At 39.4% G+C, this 22,849-nt stretch overlaps 2 protein-coding genes across 6 annotated transcripts in view; both read right to left on the bottom strand.

Moving 5' to 3' along the window:
* The window catches only part of upp1 (uridine phosphorylase 1), a 72,565-nt gene extending 71,347 nt beyond the window's left edge, over window positions 1-1,218 (bottom strand). For 2 of the 5 annotated variants that reach the window (XM_048612481.1, XM_048612518.1), the window contains exon 1: window positions 1,107-1,218. The gene's annotated coding sequence lies outside the window, so the exon portion shown is untranslated. The remainder of the gene's footprint in view (window positions 1-1,106) is intronic. The other 3 variants (XM_048612508.1, XM_048612490.1, XM_048612496.1) reach the window with 3 other exon arrangements.
* Window positions 1,219-11,578: 10,360 nt separating this feature from the next.
* Window positions 11,579-22,849, bottom strand: part of LOC125486675 (uncharacterized protein C7orf57-like) — a 113,354-nt gene continuing 102,083 nt past the window's right edge. Inside the window, exon 9 of the mRNA XM_048615255.1 lies at window positions 11,579-12,807. Within this exon, the coding sequence (XP_048471212.1) occupies window positions 12,786-12,807 (22 nt within the window). The 3' untranslated portion in view covers window positions 11,579-12,785. The remainder of the gene's footprint in view (window positions 12,808-22,849) is intronic.

Genomic DNA, 22,849 nt, shown 5'->3' with positions numbered 1-22,849 from the left:
ATGTACATACAGAGTGCCAGGAATATAGGACCAGAAGTAGGTTACTCAGACCCAATCAGACTACCATTAATCTGCTCCTCCTATTTCAGTTGCCCATCCATGTTCCAAACCTCTTAACACCCAATAAGGAACTGGCAAGTGAAAGAAACGAATTAGATTTTCAACAAGGTGTTAACTTTCTCAGTGATTTGGGATAGAGGGTATCTCAGATAAATTTTAGTATTCTGAAATATTGGGTAGTACTGCTTCCAATGAGCATGGTAACTGTTGCTCTGCCAGAAGAAGTAAGAAACTCCACGGTCTTATTAAAGCTGCAATAAAATAAATATCATCAGGTCTGTAAGAAATATTACAAAGTTGACACTGTTGTATCGTTGAATATCTATCTCATCATTTTGTTTATTTTCCTGCCCCATCTGCACTGACTGTTAATCTGAAAGTTCAAGGGTTCTACTTGCCAAAAGAAGACAACGGAAGATATAAAAAGCAACATAAATGAAAAGAGATAGCATAAGCATTGATAAAAGGAGAGATGGTGCTGAAGCTTTTCATCTTGCAATCATCAGGACTGGACTGCAAGAAAACTAACTTTCAAAAGGAAATAATAATTCATATGACACGAGGGGAGGGTGCTGATTATGTTCTTAGGTGTTAGCTAAACGCGTTGGTTATTCAGTTTCCTGTTTATGAATCACAAGCTGTAAAGTATTTCCAGATGTCTAACGGTTGTGAAAAGTGAAGAGTTTGTGCACAATTGTAAAATTGTACACAACTTCTGAGGAAGGGTCACCGGACACTTTTTAATTCTGATTTTTTTCTTCACAGATGCTGCCAGACTTGCTGAGCTTTTCCAGCAACTTCTGTTTTTGTTCCTGATTTACAGAATCCACAGTTCTTTCGGGGGTTTTTATTGAAGAGTTTGTGAGCCTGACACCATAGAGCGGACAAACAGCAGCAGCTAAGATGCAGGTGAACGGGGTTTGGGGATTCAGCGGGATGGATGCCGACTGCGATCACAGTCCGCCTGGGACTGAGGGAAAGGGCGAAACACAAACCCGATCTCTCCCACCCTCCAGCACACGGCGACAGCGCTCACCCTTACTCACCGGCACGGTCCACTTGGCAACGGGATCGGGGTGCTCCTCTCTACAGCACCATCGTCTCCATGGTGAGGGTACACCCGGCAGTGAGAGAGGAGGTGGGGCCAGGAAACGTCAGTGGGAGGGGCGGGGTCAGCATAGAGGGCGGGGCCACAGCGGGTGACGGGCTGGGACAGGAGAGGAGGTGCGGCGGGAGCGTGTCGAGTGGCGCCGGTGGACGGCGAGGGGGGCGTGTCTGTGGATGGGGTCTATTGCCGAATGGGGCGGGACGAGAGGGGCATGTGGGCGCGACCGTCACTGAACGGGGCGGTGAGGGGACGTGGCTTAACCGGGGCCGGGGGCGTGTCCTGGCTGGTGTATGTAATGCTGGTTTGAATAGCGTTCGGGTGCCATGCCTCTGCCATACTGTTTACTGTAGCATATTACAGCCAAGTGTTAGCTCTTTATACTGTGGGACAACCTTCTTCATGCTCAGAGCTCAATCTGCTATTCATTGGTTCCCACTTTCAGCGCACATGGTTCATCCTGTCTTTCAGGGAGACAATCTGCTGTCCTGACCTGATCTGGCAAACATCTAACTCCAGACCATAAACCAGTGCTTTCACTTCTGTGTGACAGTATGAATTTCTGTGATATGAGGATAGAGTTAACATGACGAAGATGGCATAGGCACTATCAGTGCAAATATTTACTTTTTGATTAGAAGCTTCTCTGATGGCTGTATACTTGGAAGATTTTTCTCGTATTTATTATCTTTTAAAAATTCTCCCAGAAATATTACTGGATGGCCTGCTTGTGGTGATGGTAGGAGGAGCCACCAACAAACACAGAGTCACAGAGATGTACAGCACAGAAACAGACCCTTCGATCCAACTCATCTTTGCCGACCAGATATCTTACATAAATCTAGTCCCATTTGACAGTATTTGGTCCATATCCTTCTAACTCTTCCAATTCATATACCCATCCTTTTAAACGTTTTAATTGTACCAATCTCCACCACTTCCTCTGGCAGCTCATTCCATACAGGCACCACCCTCTGCGTGAAAATATTGCCCCTTAAGTCCCTTTAATATTTTTCCCCTGTCACCTTAAACCTATGCCTTCTAGTTTTGAACTCCCCCACCGCAGGAAAAAACTTTTCCTTTTTACCTTAATCATGCCCCTCATGATCTTATACATCTGGAGCATCCTTGATCATTTCCTTCATTATTCAGAATCAACTGGGGAAATGGGATACCTGTGAAGACTTGGATCAGAGGTCATTGAATGAGACATTAAGAATGCAATACCTTTAGTCTAAAATGAAGGGACACAACAAAAAAGGTATCTGCAGGCCAATTATGTTATCATTTGTTATTGGAAAAATATTTAAGTCTGTTATAAAGGTTGTAATAGCAGAACATTTAAAAATGCATAATATAACCAAGCCGAGTCAACATGATCTAATGAAGGGAAATTGTGCCTGAAAAATTTATTACAGTTCTTCGAGGAAACAGAAACATAGAAAGTAGGAGCAGGAATGGGCCATTCAGCCTGCTCCAACATGCATTATGATCATAACTGATCATCCAACTCAACAACCTGTTCTAATTTACCCCCACATCCTTTGATCCCTCTAGCCCCAAGTGCTATATCCAATTTCTTCTTGAAATCGTACAATGTTTTGGTCTCATACTTTCTGTGGTAGCAAATACCATGGGCTCACACCCTCTGCGTGAAGACATTTCTCCTTATCTCAGTCCCAGTATCCTTAGGCTGTGGATCCTGGTTTTGGACTACCCCACCATTGTGACAACCTTCCTCCATCTACCCCGTCCAGTCCTATTAGAATCTTATTGGTTTCTATGAGATTGTCACTTGTTCTTCTGAGCTCGAGAAATATAATCCTAACCAATTCAAGCTCTCCTCATACATCAGTCCTGCCATCCAGTAACCAGTCCTGTAAACCTTCGCTGCACTCCCTCTATAGCAAGAAGAATACTCCAGGTGTGGTCTTACAGTGGCCTTGTATAATTACAGCATGATATCCCTGCTTCTGTACTTGAATCCTGCCGCTATGAAGGCCAACATACAATTTGAGTTCTTCAGTCCTTGCTGCAACTGCATGCTTACTTTCTGTAGAGTCATAGATTGATAGAGATATACAGCATGGAAAAAGACCCTTCAGTCCAATTCATCGATGCCAACCAGATATCCTAAAATAAACTAGTTCAATTTGCCAGCAATTGGCCCATATCCATCTAAACCCTTTCTATTCATTTACCCATCTAGATGCCTTTTAAACGTAGTAATCGTACTAGCCGCAACCACAGTCATATAGCACGGAAACAGACCCTTCAATCCAACCAATCCATGCCAACCATAATCCCAAGTAAACTTGTCCCATCTGCCTGTGCTTGGCTCGTGTGCCTCCAAACATTTCTTATTCATGTACATATCTAAATGTCTTTTAAATGTTGTAACTGCACCAACATCCACCACTTCATCTGAAAGTTCATTCCAAACAAGAACAACTTCATAGAACTCCTACAGTGTGGAAATAGGCTATTCAGCCCACTGAGTCAACACTGACCCTCCAAACTACGTCCCCACTCAGACCCACCTGCCTACCCCATCCCTGTAATTCTGCATTTCCCACAGCTAACCCACCTAGCCTGCATATTGCTGGATACTACAGGGCGATTTAGCACAGTCAATTCATCTAACCTGCACATCTTTGGACTGTGGGAGGAAAATGGAGCGCCCGGAGGAAACCCACGCAGACATGGGGAAAACATGCAAACTCCAAACAGACAGTCGCCCAAAAGTGGAATCAGACCCGGGTCCCTGGTGCCGTGAAGCAGCAGTACTTACTATTGTGCCACCATGCCACCTCTCTGTGTAAAAAAAAATGCCCCTCAGATCTTTTTTAAATCTTTCTCTTCTCACCTTAAAAATATGCTATATAATCTTGAAATACCCCATTCTAGGGAAAAGAGACATACCATTCACCTTATCTATGCCCCTGTTGGTTTTATAAACTTCTATACAGTCACCCCTCAACCTGCTAGATTCCAGTGAAAAAAAGTCACAGCCTATCCAGCCTCTCCTTATACCTCAAAACCTTCATTCCTGACAACATCCTGGTAAATCCTTTCTGAACCCTCTCCAGCTTAACAATATCCTTTTTATATCAGGGTGACCAGAACTGGACACAGTACTCCAGAAGAGGCCTCACCAACATCCTGTACAATCTCAACATAATGTCCCAACTCCTATACTCAAAGGTCTGAGCAATGAAGGCAAGTGTGCTAAACACCTTCTTAATCACCCTATCTATATGTAATACAATCTTCAAAGAATTATGTACCTGAACCCCTAGGTCTCTTTGTTCTACAACATTTCCCAAGGTCCTTACTTTTAACTGTATAAGTCCTGCCCTTATTTGTTTTACTGAAATGCAATATCTCACGTTTATCCAAATTAAACTCCATCTGCCACTCTTTAGCCCAACGACCCATCTGATCAAGGCCTTTTGTAATCTTAGATAAACTTCTTCATTGCCACTATACCACCAATTTTGGTGTCATCCGCAAACTTACTAAAAATGCCTTCTCTATTCTCATCTAAATCATTTATATAAATGACAAACAAAAGTGGACCCAGCACTGATCCCTGTGGAACACTGCAGGTCACAGGCCTCCAGTCTGGAAAAACAACTCTTAACAATCATCCTCTGTCTTCTACCATCAAGCCAATTTTGTATCCAATTAGCAAGCTCACCCTGAATCCCATGTGATCTAACTTTACTAATTAGTCTAACATGTGGAACCCTATTAAAGGCTTTACTAAAGTCCTAGTAGACAATGTCTATCGCTCTGCCCTCATCAATCTTCTTGGTTACTTCCTCAAAAAACAATCAAGTTTGTGAGACACAATTTCTCTCACACAAAACCATGCTGAACTATCCCTAATCATTCCTTGCCTCTCCAATTGCATACAAATCCTATCTTTCAAAATCACTTCCAAAAAATTACCCAAGACTATGTCAAATTCACTGTTGTATAGTTCCCAGACTTCTCCTAACATCCCTTTTTAAGCAAAGGCACAACATTTGCCCCTCTCTAGTCATTCATCACCTCACCCATATTTACAGATGATACAAGTATTTCTGCAATAGCCCCCACAATTTCGACCCTAACTTCCCACAATGTAGCTGGGGCACAAGAACACCCAGGTTTCATTATACGTTCCCCTCGGTCAATTTATAGCCATTCAGATAATAATCTGCCTTCCTGTTTTTCCTACAAAAGCAAATAACCTCACATTAATGCACATTACATTTTATTTGCTATTCATTTGTCCACACACTCAGCTTATCCAAATCACACTGAAGCATGTCCCTCACAGCTCACTCTCCCACCTAGCTTTCTGTCATTTGCAAATTTGGAGATATTACATTAATATATTTGTGAATAGCCAGGGTCCTAGCACTGATCCCTGCAGTACCCCACTGGTCACTGCCTACCACTTGTAAAATGTCATTTTCCATCCATCACAACACAATACCTCTAATGGCACGTGATTTAATTTTACATGCTAATCTCTTATGTGAGACTTTGTCAAAAACCTCTGAAAGTCAAATAAACCACATCCACCACCACACCCCCTCATCAACTCTACAAGTTACATCCTCAAACACTTGCAGTAGATTTGTCAATCATGATTTCCCTTTCATAAATCCATGCTGACTCTATCCAAGCCTGTCTTTGTTTTCCTCGTGGTCTGCTATTAAATGTTTTATAATGAACTCTAGCAATAACTCTATTACCAATATAATGGCTGGTCTATAATCCCTAGTTTTCTCTCAACATCCCATTTTAAATAGTGGGTTTGCATTAACTATCCTTAAATCTATAGGAACTGTTCCAGTGCCTAAAGAATCTTGGAAGATGACTGCCAATGCATCCATTATTTCTAGGGCCACTTCCTTAAGTACTCTGGGATATAGATGATCAGGGTCTGAGGATTTGACAGCCTTTGATCCATCAATTTCCCTGACACTAGTTCCCTATTCACACTTTTCTCCTTCAGTTCCTCCATCTCATTAAACCCTCTGATTGCCAATATTTCTGAAATGTTCTTTGCGTCCTACTATGTGAACATATTTCTTTGTTCCTGTCACAATACTATTGCTTTAAGAGGTATTGTCCTTTCTTTATGGAAAAATGTTGAGACAAAGGTGACAGTTGGTCTAATCAGAGCCAATAAAGTAAACACTTTGTGAGGCCTTGTGTCTTTTTTAAGTTGCTACAATAGAAGCAGCCTGAATGGGTGGGGCCAAACTCCAACAGAATCAGAATTTTTAGTTTTAGGTTTTTTTTTGGAACAGTTGCTATAGTCTTGAAGCTGGGCTTGGAAGCTACAGTACATTTTTCCCTTCTACTCTCTCTGTCAGAGTTTTTTCTTGATAGTTTTCCTCCTGGACTGGAGAATTACATGTGAGACAAACTATTTTATTGAATTTGCCCTTCCAAGTGTATTATGGAATGTTACTATGTTGGAACAGTTACTATTTAGTAGTTTAAGTAATCTATTATTCTTTTAAGTTTTCTAGTAGAGTTAAGTGATTCCAATTTGTTCCTTCTTTTGTTGTATTTTAACTATAGTGTATGAATAAAGTATGCTTTGCTTCAAGACTGATAACTTGACTAATCAAATTGCATCCAGAATGCAACGCCTGGCACTTGCCTTTAAAATAAGAAAAAGTTAGGGTCTAAGCTATCTCCTTCATATGTTTTGAGGGGGTTTAACAGTTCCCTATAACAAATTCCCCTGCTTCTGACTGTAAGGGACCTATATTTGTCATCAATCCTTTTTCCCCACACACACCAACAGAAACTTTAATTAGTTTTTATGATCCCTGCAAACTTACTCTTGTACTATGTTTTCCCTTTTTAATCAATCCCTTTATCCTCCTTTGCTGAATTCTGAACTGCATCCATGTCACAGATCTGTTGTTGGTTCTGACCAATTTGTATGCCTTATTGATGGATCTAATATTATGTCTAATTTCCCTTGTAATTCATGGTTTTCCCATTTTGCTTTTGTGCCAGGAAAAGGAATGGACAATTTTTACAGTTCACCTTTGCGCTTTTTGGAAGTTTCCCATTGCCTATTCACCACCATCCCTTTAAGTAACATTTCCCAATCTATCATAGACAAGATGTGGAGATACCGGTGTTGGACTGGGGTGGACAAGATCAAAAATCATATGACACCAGATTATAGTCAAACAAGTTTATTTGAAAACACAAGCTTTCGGAGCTTAGCTCCTGTGGGACTATAACCTGGTGTCATATATAGGCAATTCACACTTTTTCATCATAGTTTCCTCTATTTAGATTCAGGACCCTGGTCTCAGAATGAACTATGTCACTCTCCATCTTGATGAAGAATCCTATCATATTATGGTCTCTCATCCCCAAGGGGTCAGCATAACTAAATTGCCAATTACTCCTTTCTCATAACACAATACCCAGTCTAAGATGGCCTGATCTCTAGTTGGTTTCTCAATGTACTGGTCCAGAAAACCACTTCATAAACACTCCAGGGGTTCCTCCTCTGCGGTATTGTCACTAAAATCTGTATGCAGATTAAAGTTTCCCAAAATTACAGATATTCCTTTATTACATTGAGATAACAATCAACTTAAATAAAAAGGAATCAATAGATGTAATATATTTGGATTGCAAAATAGGTATTAAATAAGTTTGCACACATAGGACTACTTAATAAGATTGCACTCATTATTTCGGGGATAGTTTATGAGAGGAATAGAAGATTGTCTAATTAAAAGAAGAGAGTTATGACAATGGGTCATTTTCAGGATAGTAACCTATAACTCACAACAGAGACTGATGGTGGAAGCAGAATTATTTACAATACATGTTAACGACTTGGATGAGGAAAGTGAATGTATTATCACCAAATTTGCAAATGACACAAAAATGGGTGAGAAAACAAGTATTAAGGATGTCATGAAGAGTGTACAGAGGTTAAATGAGTGGGTAAAAACTGGCAGATAGAATATCAACTTGGGGAATGTGAGGTAATGCATTTTGCCAGGAAGACTGGAAGAGCTGAATATTATTTAAATGGGGAAGCACTACAGAAAGAAGCACTACAGCCCTCATACATGAATCACAAAAAACTAGCATACAAGGTCAGCGGTTAAAAGGGACAGCAAAGAGACAGTTGGGTTTAATTTTAAAGGGAATGGAGAATAAAATAGGGAGGTCTAGATAAAACTATACAAGACCACAATTGGACTGCTGTGAACAGTTTTATCCCTTTATCAAAGAAAGTTATGCTGGCATTGGAGGTAGTCAAGAAAATTTTCACTAGGTTGATCCTGGATATGGAGGGATTTGCTTAAGAAAACAATTCAGTGGGTTAGACATGGGATTTAGAAAAATGAGAGAAGTCTAACTGAAGCATATAAGATTCTTAGGGGATCTATCAGGATGGATGCAGAGTTTGCTTTCCTATGCGGGAGAATCTAGAACCACAGGGCATAATTTCAGTTTAAGGATTCACCCAATTAAGACAAAAATGAAGAGAATCTTTTTCTCTCACACGATAGTCAATCTATGGATTCTTTACTGCAGAAGGCTATTGAGGCTATGTCATTAAGTATATTCGAAGCTGAGATAGAATTTTAATCAGTAATGGAATCAAAGGTTATGGGAAAAGGCAGAAAAATGGAACTGAGGACTATCAGATCAGCCATGATCTCATTGAATGACAGAGCAGACTCAATGGGCTCAATGGTAGCCATTTCTGCTCCTAGATCTTTTTGTCTTGTGGTCTTGTTTGTTGTAATGTAAATGTCTCTGTGAACACCTCCAATGATCACTTAATCGATGATTGTGTTGAAGCTAATTAATTTCCAGTCTTCATCGATATATCAATGACGTGTGTAACTAATGTAGAATGTCACGCTTATATCTGTGATGAAATCCTGCACTGCCCAAAAAATGGGCAGTAGCTGAAATGCACAGGCAAAATAACTTGTTGTCGACTCCTTGTATAATATCTGCTAATTGCATATGCAATTGTTTGTAACTTCTCAGACTGTTCCGAGCAAAGTACAGAGGTTTAACTGTATTCTGTGAAGACCCCTTTGAATGGAATTGTTGAATTGGCTCAGGCAGGCACAGAAATCACAGGCACCAGTGCTGCTCCTGCTCCTGTCCTCAGCCTCTGATCCAAGGATAGCGGGCCTTCTGGCGATTGAGCACTGACTGTCACTCCCCCCCACTCCTGTCCTGGAACCTGGGGTCACATGTTGTAAAACTAGAATAATTAGTAAGCCTGAATAACTACCATCTTAAGTCTTGATACAGTTGCTGTTTGCTATTCTTTACAATTTGGCTGATTCTTGTCATCTTGGATTTTAAATGTTCATAAACTGGTTTTGTGATTGCAGCAATATTGGAACAAAGTTTATTTGCATGCATACTAGATTCAGAAGTTCTGACTTTCATGTCAGGAATGGATAACATCCAGTTTCTTGGGGAAGGAGAGGAGAATTAGAAGCTGCATAGAAATGAGATGATTTGGTCTAATAAGAGATGTAAATACATGAAAATAAGTTAGTTTCCACTCATTGCCACTCTGAACTCACTGTATAAAGCTTAAATGGAAAATCAGAAATATTTTTCTCAACATCAGTATTTTTTTCACATCTTTTGCCATTGCCCATGGCATTAAAGGGAATGGAAAAGCCTGCCCCTACAAATTTCATAACCTTAGCATTGAAACACCACCAATGATACAGTTTGTATGATCAGCAGAATAGCCATTAATATGCTTTCATTGTGAATTCCTTTTAGGAATTTGGGGTGATAGAACCTCAGCCTACCCCAACAAAGTAAATTATATAAGGGGCAAAAGGGGATCAGAAACTCCCTAGATCGGGATCTCTATGCAGCCTTCAGCTGGGATCCAGTATAGAATTGGCAAAGACATATTTTATTTAAGGAACTTTTGTGGTGCTGTGGGAAGCATCCCTGCCTCTGGGCCAGAAGATCTAGATCAAGTCTCACTTAGGGTCTGATGGCCAAAGCATGTAAGTTTATAATGTGGTGAAATAGATTAATTATCAACTTTTAAATCCTTCCAACATATACCTATTGCAGTAGTAAGAACAGGACAGATTCCTGATCAACTATGTGACAGGAAGAAACTTGAGCTTCTGCCATTGCTATCCGTAGCGCCATGCTACAACATGCATATGAAAGTATATGTTGCCACATTAACCTTGAATCCTTGGGGAGGCCACTTGACTCAAGTGGCTGGACAGCCAATATGAATCAGATTAATGCCAAAGCAAGGGATTTGAATCCGTTACAGCTGCAGTGGGTTAAGGACCCTTCTCTTATCCTTTTGGATGGTGGAGATTGTGGTATTCTGAGTTGGAGGCAGATAACATGAGAGTGAAATATATAATCACACCAATAATATTTGGCCAATTTGGAGGAATTAGAGCCCACCTGGGTTTTAAATTGACTCCCAAAGACAAGGCAGGGAGAATTTACTTCTAGCATTTCAAAAGAGCATTTCATCAGGGACTCATCACTGATCTGGCCACTTCTGAGGTCTCAGTCTCCCAACTGGGGAAAGAGGTCAGATAATGTTTTGTATTTACACCCAATTAGCAATTTTCTGCCTTCAGACCCTCCAGCTTTCTTGTAGGATGGTGTGGAGAGATTTGTGGCTGGGTGACTATCATCACTAAGTGGTCTGGAGTGATCATCCCTTGGTTATTGGGCATTATTCGGAGGTTCAGGAGCTTAGAGGTTGGGGAGAAGATCAGTGATGGAGGTCCAGGAGGAGATCATAGTTCAGGGAGTTCACTGAAAGAATTAGGGATCAAACACAAGGATTATCTAATCATTGGGGAGTCAACAGGATAGTTTGGTGGATTGAGGGAGCCACACTGCTCTTCTTGGCGCACAAGAAATGCTGGAATATTATTTATCTGTTCAAAACAGTAATTCTCAGAGGTGTCAGCTTTCTGAGGCCTGAGAAACCAGCTTGTGTTAAAATTGGAACAGAACAAATTATCTAGGCATGCAATCTCCTTAAAATATTTAAAGCAATACATGTTCTTGGAATGAGTTAGTCATCCAAGCACAGCTTTGTCTTTATTAAATTTGGATATTGGTTATGAGTTGTGTTAGAGTTTGAGGTTTCCTACATTCTTTCTTCCCATTAAATTCAAATTCACAAATTTTGGGAGTAAAAATTTATCAATATTACAGAAGGCTCTCGAAAGAGTAAAAAAGGTCCACACCTATCTTTGAGGAGTTCTAAATCCAGCAATTCAAATTCACAAATACATTTTGTCATAAAGTAGATCCTAACAATGGAATTGTTAGCATTGGAAAGGGTATAACATTTTATCTCAGTAAACAACATCAGATAAAGGATGACAGTAATAAGACAAAAGCCCTTTATTATGCAACCGTTCTAAATACAGAATTGTAAGTGTTTTTATAACCTCAGGACTCTGTCAGCAACAACTGGTATTGTACAGAACGTCTTATATTTCTGTATTCGTAATATTTAGAATAATTAATACAACATATATTATATGTAATGTGCTACATGAATGATATATCCATCTCTATCAATCAAATGTACTAGGTGACACATGGCAGCAAAACTATCAACATCTTACATTGAGTGTGGTTGACAACATATAAATGCAGCACAGTCAACATGAGTAGTCTTCAATTTATAAAAGCAGTTATTTTAAAAAGTGAGGTTACATAGGAAAATAATTGTGGATATTTTCCTTGCCTGATATTTTAATCAATATGGTTAGGAAGCAGTGTAAGGATTGTTTAAGGACAGTCCAGAATAGGCTTTTCCGTCCACTTGTTGGCAAATAGTTCTAACATGTTACAATATTGTGTGTTGCTTGAAGAATTATGTAACATTTTCTCATTAACTGAAGGAAAAGTGTGTGAAGATGTTTAAATTTCATGTTATATACTCTTTAAATTTGAGCATTATCTTGATCTCTAGAACAGTCATTGTTTTAGTGTAAAATATGATCTAGTAGTTTGCAAAGGTCAAAATAGTTCAGCAGAAAATGAGCATGAGAGTGTAAGTACCAGAGTTTTTAAATCATTGAAGAATTGCATACACACCAATGTTTGAAGTTTGTCTTTTAATATAAAAGGAATATTACCCTCAAGCTTTCATTGATTTTGAAGAACTTTTCATTGAAATACAATAATATGTCTAATCAGCTGAATTGTGAAGGATACTATGGTCCTCAGTGATTCTTTTGTACTCTGTAACTAGTCACTGATATTTAGTACTGAAATCAATCTTTTACACATTATAACTCAATGGTGTTTAATTGTAAATATTGCTGAATTAACAAAGGCCCATTCAACCAGAATTAAGTTGTCTCTTTTACTATTAAAGTAATTCAAATTAAGTTGTTATAATTGAAGGAATACATATTAATTGTTATATAAATAATTACATGTCATTCTTAGAGCTGATAGCTAGTCACTGTTTTCTTGCAGCTGTCCACTTTTAATAGGCATGATTTATTTTCTCCTGTGATGATTAATATCTGCATGATGTGTGAGGTTTCACATCTTGTCTGCTTGTGTCAATTCAAGCTGGCATGTCTCTAGATCTAAGATTGTGAATGGAAAAAGAGATTGTATCACATTATTCCATACAGCACAATACCATGGTAACATCAATTAGAGATCAGTGAGTGGTTAAAAGGGAGATATATCATTGTCACCCTTTGATGCATGATTCTGGAAACTCCAGTTCTAATGTTTTCCTGAATTATTCTGCCTAAAGTATTGACCACTAAATTAAGTTTGTTTTTCACAAAGGGAGCTTACCATTTCTGGTAATTACCATTGCTCAAATATTTATGTATGTTTTATTGAACAGAATCTATTCACTAAAAATTTTCCTTTTTCAAAAAAAGTAGAAACTGCCTACAGCATTCAGGGAGAACTAGAAATTAGTGAAAGCCAATTGTTATTTCACAATTCTTTAAAGATTATATATGTTCATATTGCATATTAAGATAAAATTTTAGAATAGTAGATTTAAAAAGTGTGATGTTCTGGAGCTACGTTTTCTTGTCTGAAGCGCATAAATGTTTTTATTCATTCATGTGAAGTCAGCATCACTGATTAGGCCAGCATTTATTGCCCATCCCAACTTGCCCTTGAGAAGATGATGGTGAGCCTCTTTCTTGAAGTGCTGAAGTCCATTTGGTATAGCTACACCCACAAATGCTGTTAAGGAGGGAGTTCCAGGAATTTGATCAAAGACCCGAGTGATTCTGAGTATCTAATTGTGAAGGGCGGGAAAAGGGACCAGGGAGTAGCAGTGTGACATTTTCACCTATGTCATCTGGTCATTTCTGGACAGAGTATTCAATCAGTGGCCAGTTACAGTGATGATGCGGAAGGGGTGTGGCCAACCTCCTGTTGCCTGGAAATATGGAAACAGGATGGAATTAGTGTAGAAAGCACTCTAGCTATTTCTTTTGACAAGGCCCTAAACCTGTCAGCCATTACCTTCTGTATTTTCACTCATTACTGAGCTTAAACAATGGCATGCAGCAGATCCATGACTGGGTAATTTGAGCCTAGGTAATGACCAGAGCCCAAAAATATAACTGGTTAGTTTTGCTCACTTTAAATGCACTCTGACCCATGTCCTTCTGTGCGAATGCAGCAAAACTGTCTTGACATTTAAATTAACAACAAATATTTCAGAAAACAAAAATGCCTTGTCTTTATGTAGTATATTTCACTACAACAGGACACTCCAAAGTGCTTCACAGCCAATGAAATACTTTTTGAAGTTTGGTATTGTAGTAATGTAGGAAACACAGCAGCCAGTTTGCACACATAAGCTCATTCATATAGCAGTGTGATAGTTACCAGAAGATCACTTCTAGTTATTTTAATTGAGGAATAAATATTGGCCAGGATGCTCTTCAAAATAATACAATAGAATCCTTTCCATTCTGGTGAGAGGACAGAGGGCCTTTTTTTATCACCTCATCCAAGTGACTGCACTCTCCAACTGTGTAGCACTTCTTGTTAATTTATTTCAGTCAGGTGGTGAAGCAGGAAATCCCACACCAATATTTTACTTCATATTAGAATTATTTAAAGAATACAGAATCATGTATGTTTACTTCCTCCCTCACACACACAATGTCCCTGCAGTCTCTATTTACACTTTTAGAGTAACTGAAACAAATTCATGTTGAAGAAAGGTACGTTTTGCCGAAGCTTTTCATCTTGCACTCATCAGTAACAAACAACTATTTGGAACAAATTAAAATGGTTGATATTTAAAGGGGCACAGCAACGAAACCTTAGAAGAGTTATAGAATTCCTAGAGTTGAAAACAGGCCATTCAGCCCAACAAGTCCACACCGACTCTCTGAAGAGCATCCCATCCAGACTCACCTCCCATACCCTGCATTTGCCGTGGCCGATCCACCTAACTTACTCATCTCTGGACACTATGGGCAATTTAGCATGGCCAATTCACCTAGCCTGCACATCTTTGAACTTTGGGAAGAAACCAGAGCATCCAGAGGAAACCCACGCAGACACGGGGAGAATGTGCAAACTCCACACAGACAGTCAGCTGAGGCTGGAATTGAACCTGGGCCCCTGGCACTATGATGCAGCAGTGGTAAGAACTGAGCCACCGTGCCACCATAAGTACAAAGTATTTCATTTGCTTTTAGTGCTTCTAAAATAAAGCTAATAGAATGTCTTAAAATTCCTAGAGGTTCACCAGTGCTATTTTAGGGAAGGAAATTTGCTATCCTTATCTTGTCTGGCTGAGCCAATGGTGGTAACTCTTAGAACAACTCTTGCCAACAAACCACTCAGTTTTCCAAGCCGAGAGGTGGTAATTAATATTGGCCATATCAGTAATGGTGTCAATGGTGTATTAGAAAATTGATAGAAGTATATTTTGATCTGGATTTAGTATATATTTAAAATTTTATTCATTTGCTTTGAGTATTGTTTTAATATTGACCCAGATATTCCAATGGTTAGATAGTCTATGGAGCAGAGTAGACTGGAGTTGCATGTTGGGACCATGCGGAATTCCTGATGCAATTAATTCCATGAGAATTGCCCAGAAAATTTAAACTTCCAACCAGCAATTCCTCAACATCTGGAACCCTACAAAGAAAGCCCCTTAATGTTGAAGAATTCAGAGGGTTCGGACTCACTAAAGCTTAACCCATAAAAAGTTGGAGGACTATAAAGCTATATCCTCAGATGAATGTGAAATAGAACCCTCAACTCTAAACTGCTAAGCCATCACACTCAACTCCCAACCAACCCTGCTGGAGCCAAAAACCATCTGCCCTATCCACCTGGCACCTACATCACACACCTGTGACCCTGTTCCCCCTCACCTAATACTTACCTCCACTCCTTTCCCTTTACCCTACACACTTAGCTTTCTTCAGTCACTTTCAAAATATCTTGGCAATCTTTAACCTCTGAAATATGGCAACAAGTGGTGTAAGAAACCAATGTAAGAAACTGAACTGTGTTCAGTATATTTCTCCCTGCTTGCATTGATGGAATCATGGCCAGACAAATTGCTGACCTGTAAGCAGTAATTTTAAAGAGGATTACTGTTGGCCAAATCTCTACCAACACTGGTCAGAAAATTTTAAAATCTTTTTGAACAGAAACTTTATTTAAATTAAAATAACATTTTGGAGGGAGATAAAGCACTGTCACCCCTGCACTGCTCCCCCAATTGTAGAAGCTTCCAGAGTGCCAGTCAACATCATTTCTCCATTTTCAGATTCACCCAGGCATGCATGTAGCCACGGAGGACAGCCAAGCAGTCAGGTCTAACAACACCCACTATGGCTCACTTTCTAGACCGGTTCATGGCCACTTTTGTCATGTCCAAGAGAAGATCCACAAGGAAATCCTCTGACACTTTTAGATAACGTGACACATTATTAATTTATTCAGAAGTCAGATGTTGAAGTAGAAAACCAGCCACCAATATTTTGCTTGATATTACAATATTTACAGAATGCAGCATTATATATGTCTATTTACACCCCCTGGTGGACCTGGTAAGTCTGCATAGCAGGAAAAAAAAATTAGAAGGAAGGTTACCCCATGCCTCAGCAGTCTCTGGTTATGTGTTCTCTAAGTACTCACTAAACAATACAGTTCAGCTGTGCATTATTAACCTCAATAATATAATAGGATACTTAAGTGCATGAAGAGGATAAAATGGGATTCTTTACTCCACTCAACAACTTTTTACAAATGTTAATGGGAAAGTGTAACTTAGAAGAATTAATTATTTACAGTGGATGTCTACAATTAATGCTCTAGATCTCACATCATCATGGTGGGATTACACCTTGATCTTTAAACAGCTGGGTGGCAGAGTTCAGTTATATAGTTCTTCCAATTGCTAATTTTGTATGATCATGTGACTCATTTGTCTGTTCACTGCCACATTTGTTCTCTAGTTGCTGTCAAGGGCCTCAGTTTGCTAAACTTGGGATCCTGCCTCTGAATTGTTTTGATCCCAACTCCCTCTCTCACTCTGTTTGGCTTCCATTTCAGTGGGGACTGCTATCTGACTTAATTTGAAGTCAGGAACCAAGGTCCTCTTGACTTCTCCACTACAAGAATATAACTAGCATATTGTCGTTTGGTAGTACAGATGTGAGTATTGCTGATAATAAGACATATTTTGTTGAATCTTTTCATCTTGCATTCTTCAGGACTATTATTAAAAACACTAATTTGAGGGTTTTCACATTGAGTACACAGGAGTGTCACTTTACTTTCATCCTCAAGTTCAAGATTTCAATCCATAACCTGCTGACTCGGAGGCAAGTGTGCTAACAACTGAACCATATTTGATGCATTAGCAATCAGAGGAAGGAGATGTGTTCAATAAGCCATACCAATCTTTACCTTATCTGCCCAATTCTATCCAATTAGCTACCTGGAAATAATTGGAGGTCTGTTTTGATATTCTGTGGTGTGTAAAATCTTTTAGTGTGGCTGGTAGTGTCTAGGGGAGCACCATAGCAATCAGTAATTGGATCCAGTTATTCACAATATATATGTGAATGGTTTAGATGAAGAAACAATATGTCATATCTCTAAATTGGTAGATGACTCAAAGCTAATAGGAGTGTATGCTGAGAGGAGAATACAGAGAAGCCTCAATGTGATTTGGACAAGTAAGTGGGAAAATACATGGTAAATGAAGGATAATATGGATAAATGAGGTTATCCGCTTTGGTACCAAAAACAGGAAGGCAGATTATTATCTGAATGGTGATAGACTAGGAAAGGGAGAAGTGCAACAAAACCTTGGTGTCCTTGTATTCCAGACACTGAAAATAAGCAAAAACCAAAAGAACTGTAGATGCTGTAAATCAGGAACAAAAACAGAAGTTGCTAGGAAAGCTCAGCAGGTCTAGCAGCATCTGTGAAGAAAGAACTCAGAGTTAACATTGTGGGTCTGGTGACCCTTCCTCAGAACAGTTCTGAAGAAGGGTCATAGGACCTGAAACGTTAACTCTGATCTTTTCTTCACTGAAAATAAGCATGCAGGTGCAGTGGTTGGTGAAAAAGGCAAATGGTCTTCTTAGAAAGAGGATTCAAGTACATGAATAGGAATGTCTTGCTGCAACTGTACAAGCTATTGGAAACACTACACCTGGAGTATTATATAGGGATGCTGGGGTTAATATATGGGGAGACACTGGATTGGTTTGGACTATATGTACTTGAGTTTTGAAGAATAAGGGGGAAGTGCATATAGAAGCCTATTAAATTCTACTTGGATGATACAGGAAGAATGCTCTCAATGACCAGGGAATCCAGAACAAGGGGGTAACAGACAAAGGATACTCCTCAGATTTCTGCTGCTTTATTCTATGTTTCTATAATAGGGGAAGTAACATTACAAGTGTGAAAATAGCAGTTGTCTGGACCAATATGATGGAATTTTCACTTTTTTTAAAACCCCATGTGGTAGCCAATTTCAAGGTACAAATGTAGCTTGTATTTGTGGTAAGGGCAGCTTCCAGCACTGAATCTCCCAGGTGAGTCCCAGTTGCATTACTGAACATGCCTCTGTATTGGCTATAAACTGTCATTCAGTGCTATGGAGCCTGAAGCCAAGGAAATTGCTGGTGTGAGCATGTCTTACTTCAGCTTTACCTTCTGATTCCAGGGACCATATTTGGAACAGACATAAGGTCTAATTAGCATTTACGACCAACATCTATCACCAGACAAGGCAGTAAGGTTTATATTAATTCACACCATTGTCTTCTCTGTTGACTGTTTTCTTTATGTCTTGAGGTAAATTAACTTCTGTTTTGCAAAAATACAGGGTTCTAAATTGTTTTGTAATTATTTACTCTTCTGTTTTATACATGTATTCTTCATCCTCTACCACTGATTAAGAGAACATCTTGATAACAACCAATTTTTAGCACTTCTTGCCCTTTAGAACTGGCTAATCCAGCAACAGTTCATGTAACAAGATTCAAATATTCTTCATTTTGCTGCCTCTTTAGGAATGAAATGGACAATCATAAGTTTTTGTTGCTATAAATGTTTTGTTTTAACATCTAGCATTATGAAAATATCATCAAATTGTGGTTTCATCCCTCACTTCTGTGACCGATACATGTTTAACCATTCCTTCTGGAAGTTATTTCTTAACATTACTGTAGAATACAGTCAGAACAGGTACTACAGCAGTTTAAGGAGAAGTTTGGGTCCTGCGATAGGGTTATGGTTAGGGTTACCACCTGAAGATATCTAGATATAGTCAACAAAAACATAGCTTTGCCACGTCACCCATCTCAATCACAATTAATAAAATAAAATCCAGCATTGTGTGTTAATGTCAGTCTGCATTCTGCACACTTATCAAACAAGGTACTCTGTATTCATTATCTCATGTCTTACTGCAGTGATGTAATTGAATCACTGTGATCTTGAGATTGTACAGCATTGCTGGTGGATTCTTCAACCTGGTGTAGCCCTGTACCAGTACCCTTAACCTTAGTTTCCCAATAAAAATGGAGAAAATCTCATGTGTGAACTTACTTTTGAACCACTATGGTACTGAAAGTAAATGCAGGTACCCTTATACTTCTGGCAATTAGTTTATAAGTTATATTTATTTCATTTATCAGTCTCATTTCCGATCTCTACCGGAAAGAGGGATCAAGACATTGAGATTTTTGAAACACGTGTTATGGCTTCTGGATAGCTATGGTGTTATAATCTGTCAACTTTATTCTCACTAGTTCTCCTAGAAACAAACTGACTTGGTTATTTTGGATCTTGTTCTGTTTGCAGATGCAGAGAAATAGTTGGTGTTCAAGCCTTCAGTAATGTGTGGTATATGAATGCCCAGATTTCGTAAATACTGACTTTCAGATGAATATTTTGATGCTTTAATGACATGTTGAAATTTTCTTTTGTGCAATTCCTCACTTGAATAAATGTCAAGGAAACAGCAAATTGTTTGCAGTTAAACAAAATGATTGACATTATACAAATTATTTGCTATGTATCCTTTCATAGTCCTGATTAAAGCAATTAAAAGTGCGATTTCAGCAGAAATGTTTCTGTGTTATATTTTTACAAGCACCTTATTGTATCTAGTCGTGTGGGAGCAAGCATGCTGAATCTGGTTATGCAGTCGATCCTACTATGTAACAATTCCTATATTCTCAATAGGCATGTTGCTATTTCTCTGCTGAATAAAATTGGACGTGTGTAAAGCTTCAGATCAGTATTCACTTAGGTTGCTACTTACTAACTGCACTTCCATCATTGAGCTACACCGAGAGTTCAATGAATTATTTGCCTCCAGATTGCAATCTCAATGTCCTTTTCTCATATATACAGCAACACCAGTGCAGTCACTGTTCTTGCATAGGTAAGAGATGACTAAGATTTTCTTTGCGTTCTTCTTCATTATTTTGGTAAATGTAAAGCAAATGAAGGGTGAGGGATAGAGAAAGGGGTGGGTTGGAGGTGGAAAATTTCTCAATTACATGATATACTTTTATCCAAAATCAAATTTACTGCAGATGCTGGAAATCTGAAATAAAAAGAACTGGAGCAACTAAGCTGGTCTGGCAGGATCTATGGTGAGAGAACCAGAATTAACAGAGTCAATATGACTCTCCTTTGGAATTTGCCTACGTCTTTCTTCTCCATCTCCTCAATAACTGGGAGCAAAAATGAGACTGTCCACAGGGAAGATGCAGAAGACGGAATTATGGCCTCTAACTGAATACTGGACACAGACAGCACTGACTATCCCAGGTATCTAACCAGTCAAGTCCCAGAAATAGAGTCATACACCATGGAAACAGACCATTTGGTCCAACTTGTCTGCACGGACCAGACGTCCCAACCTAGTCCTATTTGCCAACATTTGGCCCATATCCCTCTAAACCTTTCCTATTTATATAGCCATCCAGATGCTCTTCAAATGTTGTAATTGTGTCCGCCACTACCACTTCCTCTGGCAGCATGTTCCATACATGTACCACACTCTGCATGAAAAAGTTGCCCCTTAGGTCCCTTTTAAATCTTTCCCCTCTCACTGTAAACCTATGCCGTCTCATTTTGGACTCCCCCACTCGATGAAAAAGACCTTGTCTTTTCACCCTATCCATGCCTTTCATGATTTTATAAGCCTCTATAGGGTCACCCCTCAGTTTCTAATGCTCCAGGTTAAAAAAAATACCCTAGCCTGTTCAACCTCTTCCTATAACTCAAGTCCCAGCAACATCCTTGTAAATCTTTTCTGCACTGCCTCAAGTTTAACAACATTCTTGCTATTGAAGGCTGACCAGAATTATGCGCAATGTTCTGTACAGCCATATGATGTCCCAACTCCTATACTCGATGTTCTGACCACTGAAGGCAAGTGTGTCAAATGGTTTCTTCACCACCCTGTCTACCTGTGGCTCCACTTTCAAGGAACTATGCACCTGCACCCCTAGGTCTCCTTGTTCAGCAACACTTCCCCCAGACCCTACCATTAACTGTATAATTCCTGCCCCGGTTTTCCTTATCAAAGTGAACCACCTCACATTTACCTAAATTATACTCCATCTGCCACTCATTGGCCCATTTGATCAAGGTCGCATTGTACTCAGATAATCTTCTTTTCTGCACCACCCATTTTTGGGTCATCTGCAAACTTACTAACCATGCCTCCTATATTCAAATCTAAATAATTTATATAAAATGATGAAAAGCAGTGGGCCCAGCACTGATCCTTGTGGAACACTGCTGGTCACATGCCTCCAGTCTAAAAAGCAACCCTCTACCACCACCCTCTGTCTCCTACATTCAAGCCAATTTTGTCTCCAATTGGCTAGCTTCCCCCTGAATCCCATGTGATCTAAGCTTACTAACTAGTCTACTATGCAGAACCTTATTGAATGCTTTGCTGAAGTCCACATAGGCAACATCTACCATGCTGCCTTCATCAATTTTCATCGTCATCTCTTCAAAAGACTCAATCAAGTTAGTGAGATATGATTTCCCACACACAAAGCCATGTTGACTGTCTCTAATCAGTTCTTGCCTTTTCAAATACATGTAAATCCTGTCTCTCAATCCCCTGCAACAACTTACCCCATCACTGATGTAAGGCTCACTGGTCTATAATTCCCTAGCTTTTACCTTACAGCCTTCCTTAAATAATGGCACCATATTAGCTAACCTCCAGACATCCAGCACCTCACCCATGGCTGTCAATGATACAAATATCTCAGCAAGTGGCCCAGCAATCTATTCCCTAGCTTCCCACAAGGTTCTGGGAAATACCTGTTAAGTCCCAAGGATTTATCTACCTTTATGCGTTTTAAGACCCCCAGCACCTTTTCTTCTGTAATATGAACTCTTTTCAAGACATCACTATTTATTTCCCCAAGTTCCTATCTTCTATGTCATTCTCCACAGTAAATAATGATGCTAAATATTTGTTTAGTATCTCACCCATCTCCTGTGGTTCCACACATAGACAGTCATGTTGGTCTTTAAGGGGCCCTATTCATTCCCTAGTTACTCTTTCGCCCTTAATATACTTATAGGATCTCTTTGGATTCTCCTTAATCTATTTGCCAAAGCTATCTCATTTTTGTCCTTCTGATTTCCCTCTTAAGTATATTCCTATTGCCTTTAATCTCCTCGAAGGATTCACTCAGTCCCAGCTGTCTGTACCTCCCATATGTTAACTTTTTCTTGACCAGAGCCTCAATTTCTCTAGTCATCCAGCAGCTACCAGCCTTGCCCTTCACACTAACAGAAACGTACTGTCTCTGAACTCTTATCTCATTTTTAAAGGCTTCCTATTCTGCCAACCATACCTTTACCTGCAAATAGCCTTCCCCAATCAACATTTGAAAATTGCTATCCAATGCTGTCAAAATTGGCCTTACTCCAATTTAGAACCCTTTTTTTTTGATCAGTTCTAACCTTTTCCATAGCAATTTTAAAACTAAATTATGATCATTTGCCCCAAAGTGCTGTTCCACTGACACGTCAGTTACGTTGCCCTGACTTATTTCCCAGCAGACGGTCAAGTATTGCTCCTTCTGTAGTAGGTACATCCACATATTG

This window comes from Rhincodon typus, chromosome 2, assembly GCF_021869965.1.
Source record: "Rhincodon typus isolate 14 chromosome 2, sRhiTyp1.1, whole genome shotgun sequence".
In the NCBI taxonomy this organism is placed as follows: Eukaryota; Metazoa; Chordata; class Chondrichthyes; order Orectolobiformes; family Rhincodontidae; genus Rhincodon; species Rhincodon typus.
Note: the sequence above shows the minus strand (reverse complement) of the source record. Positions and strands in the feature narration are given on the sequence as shown.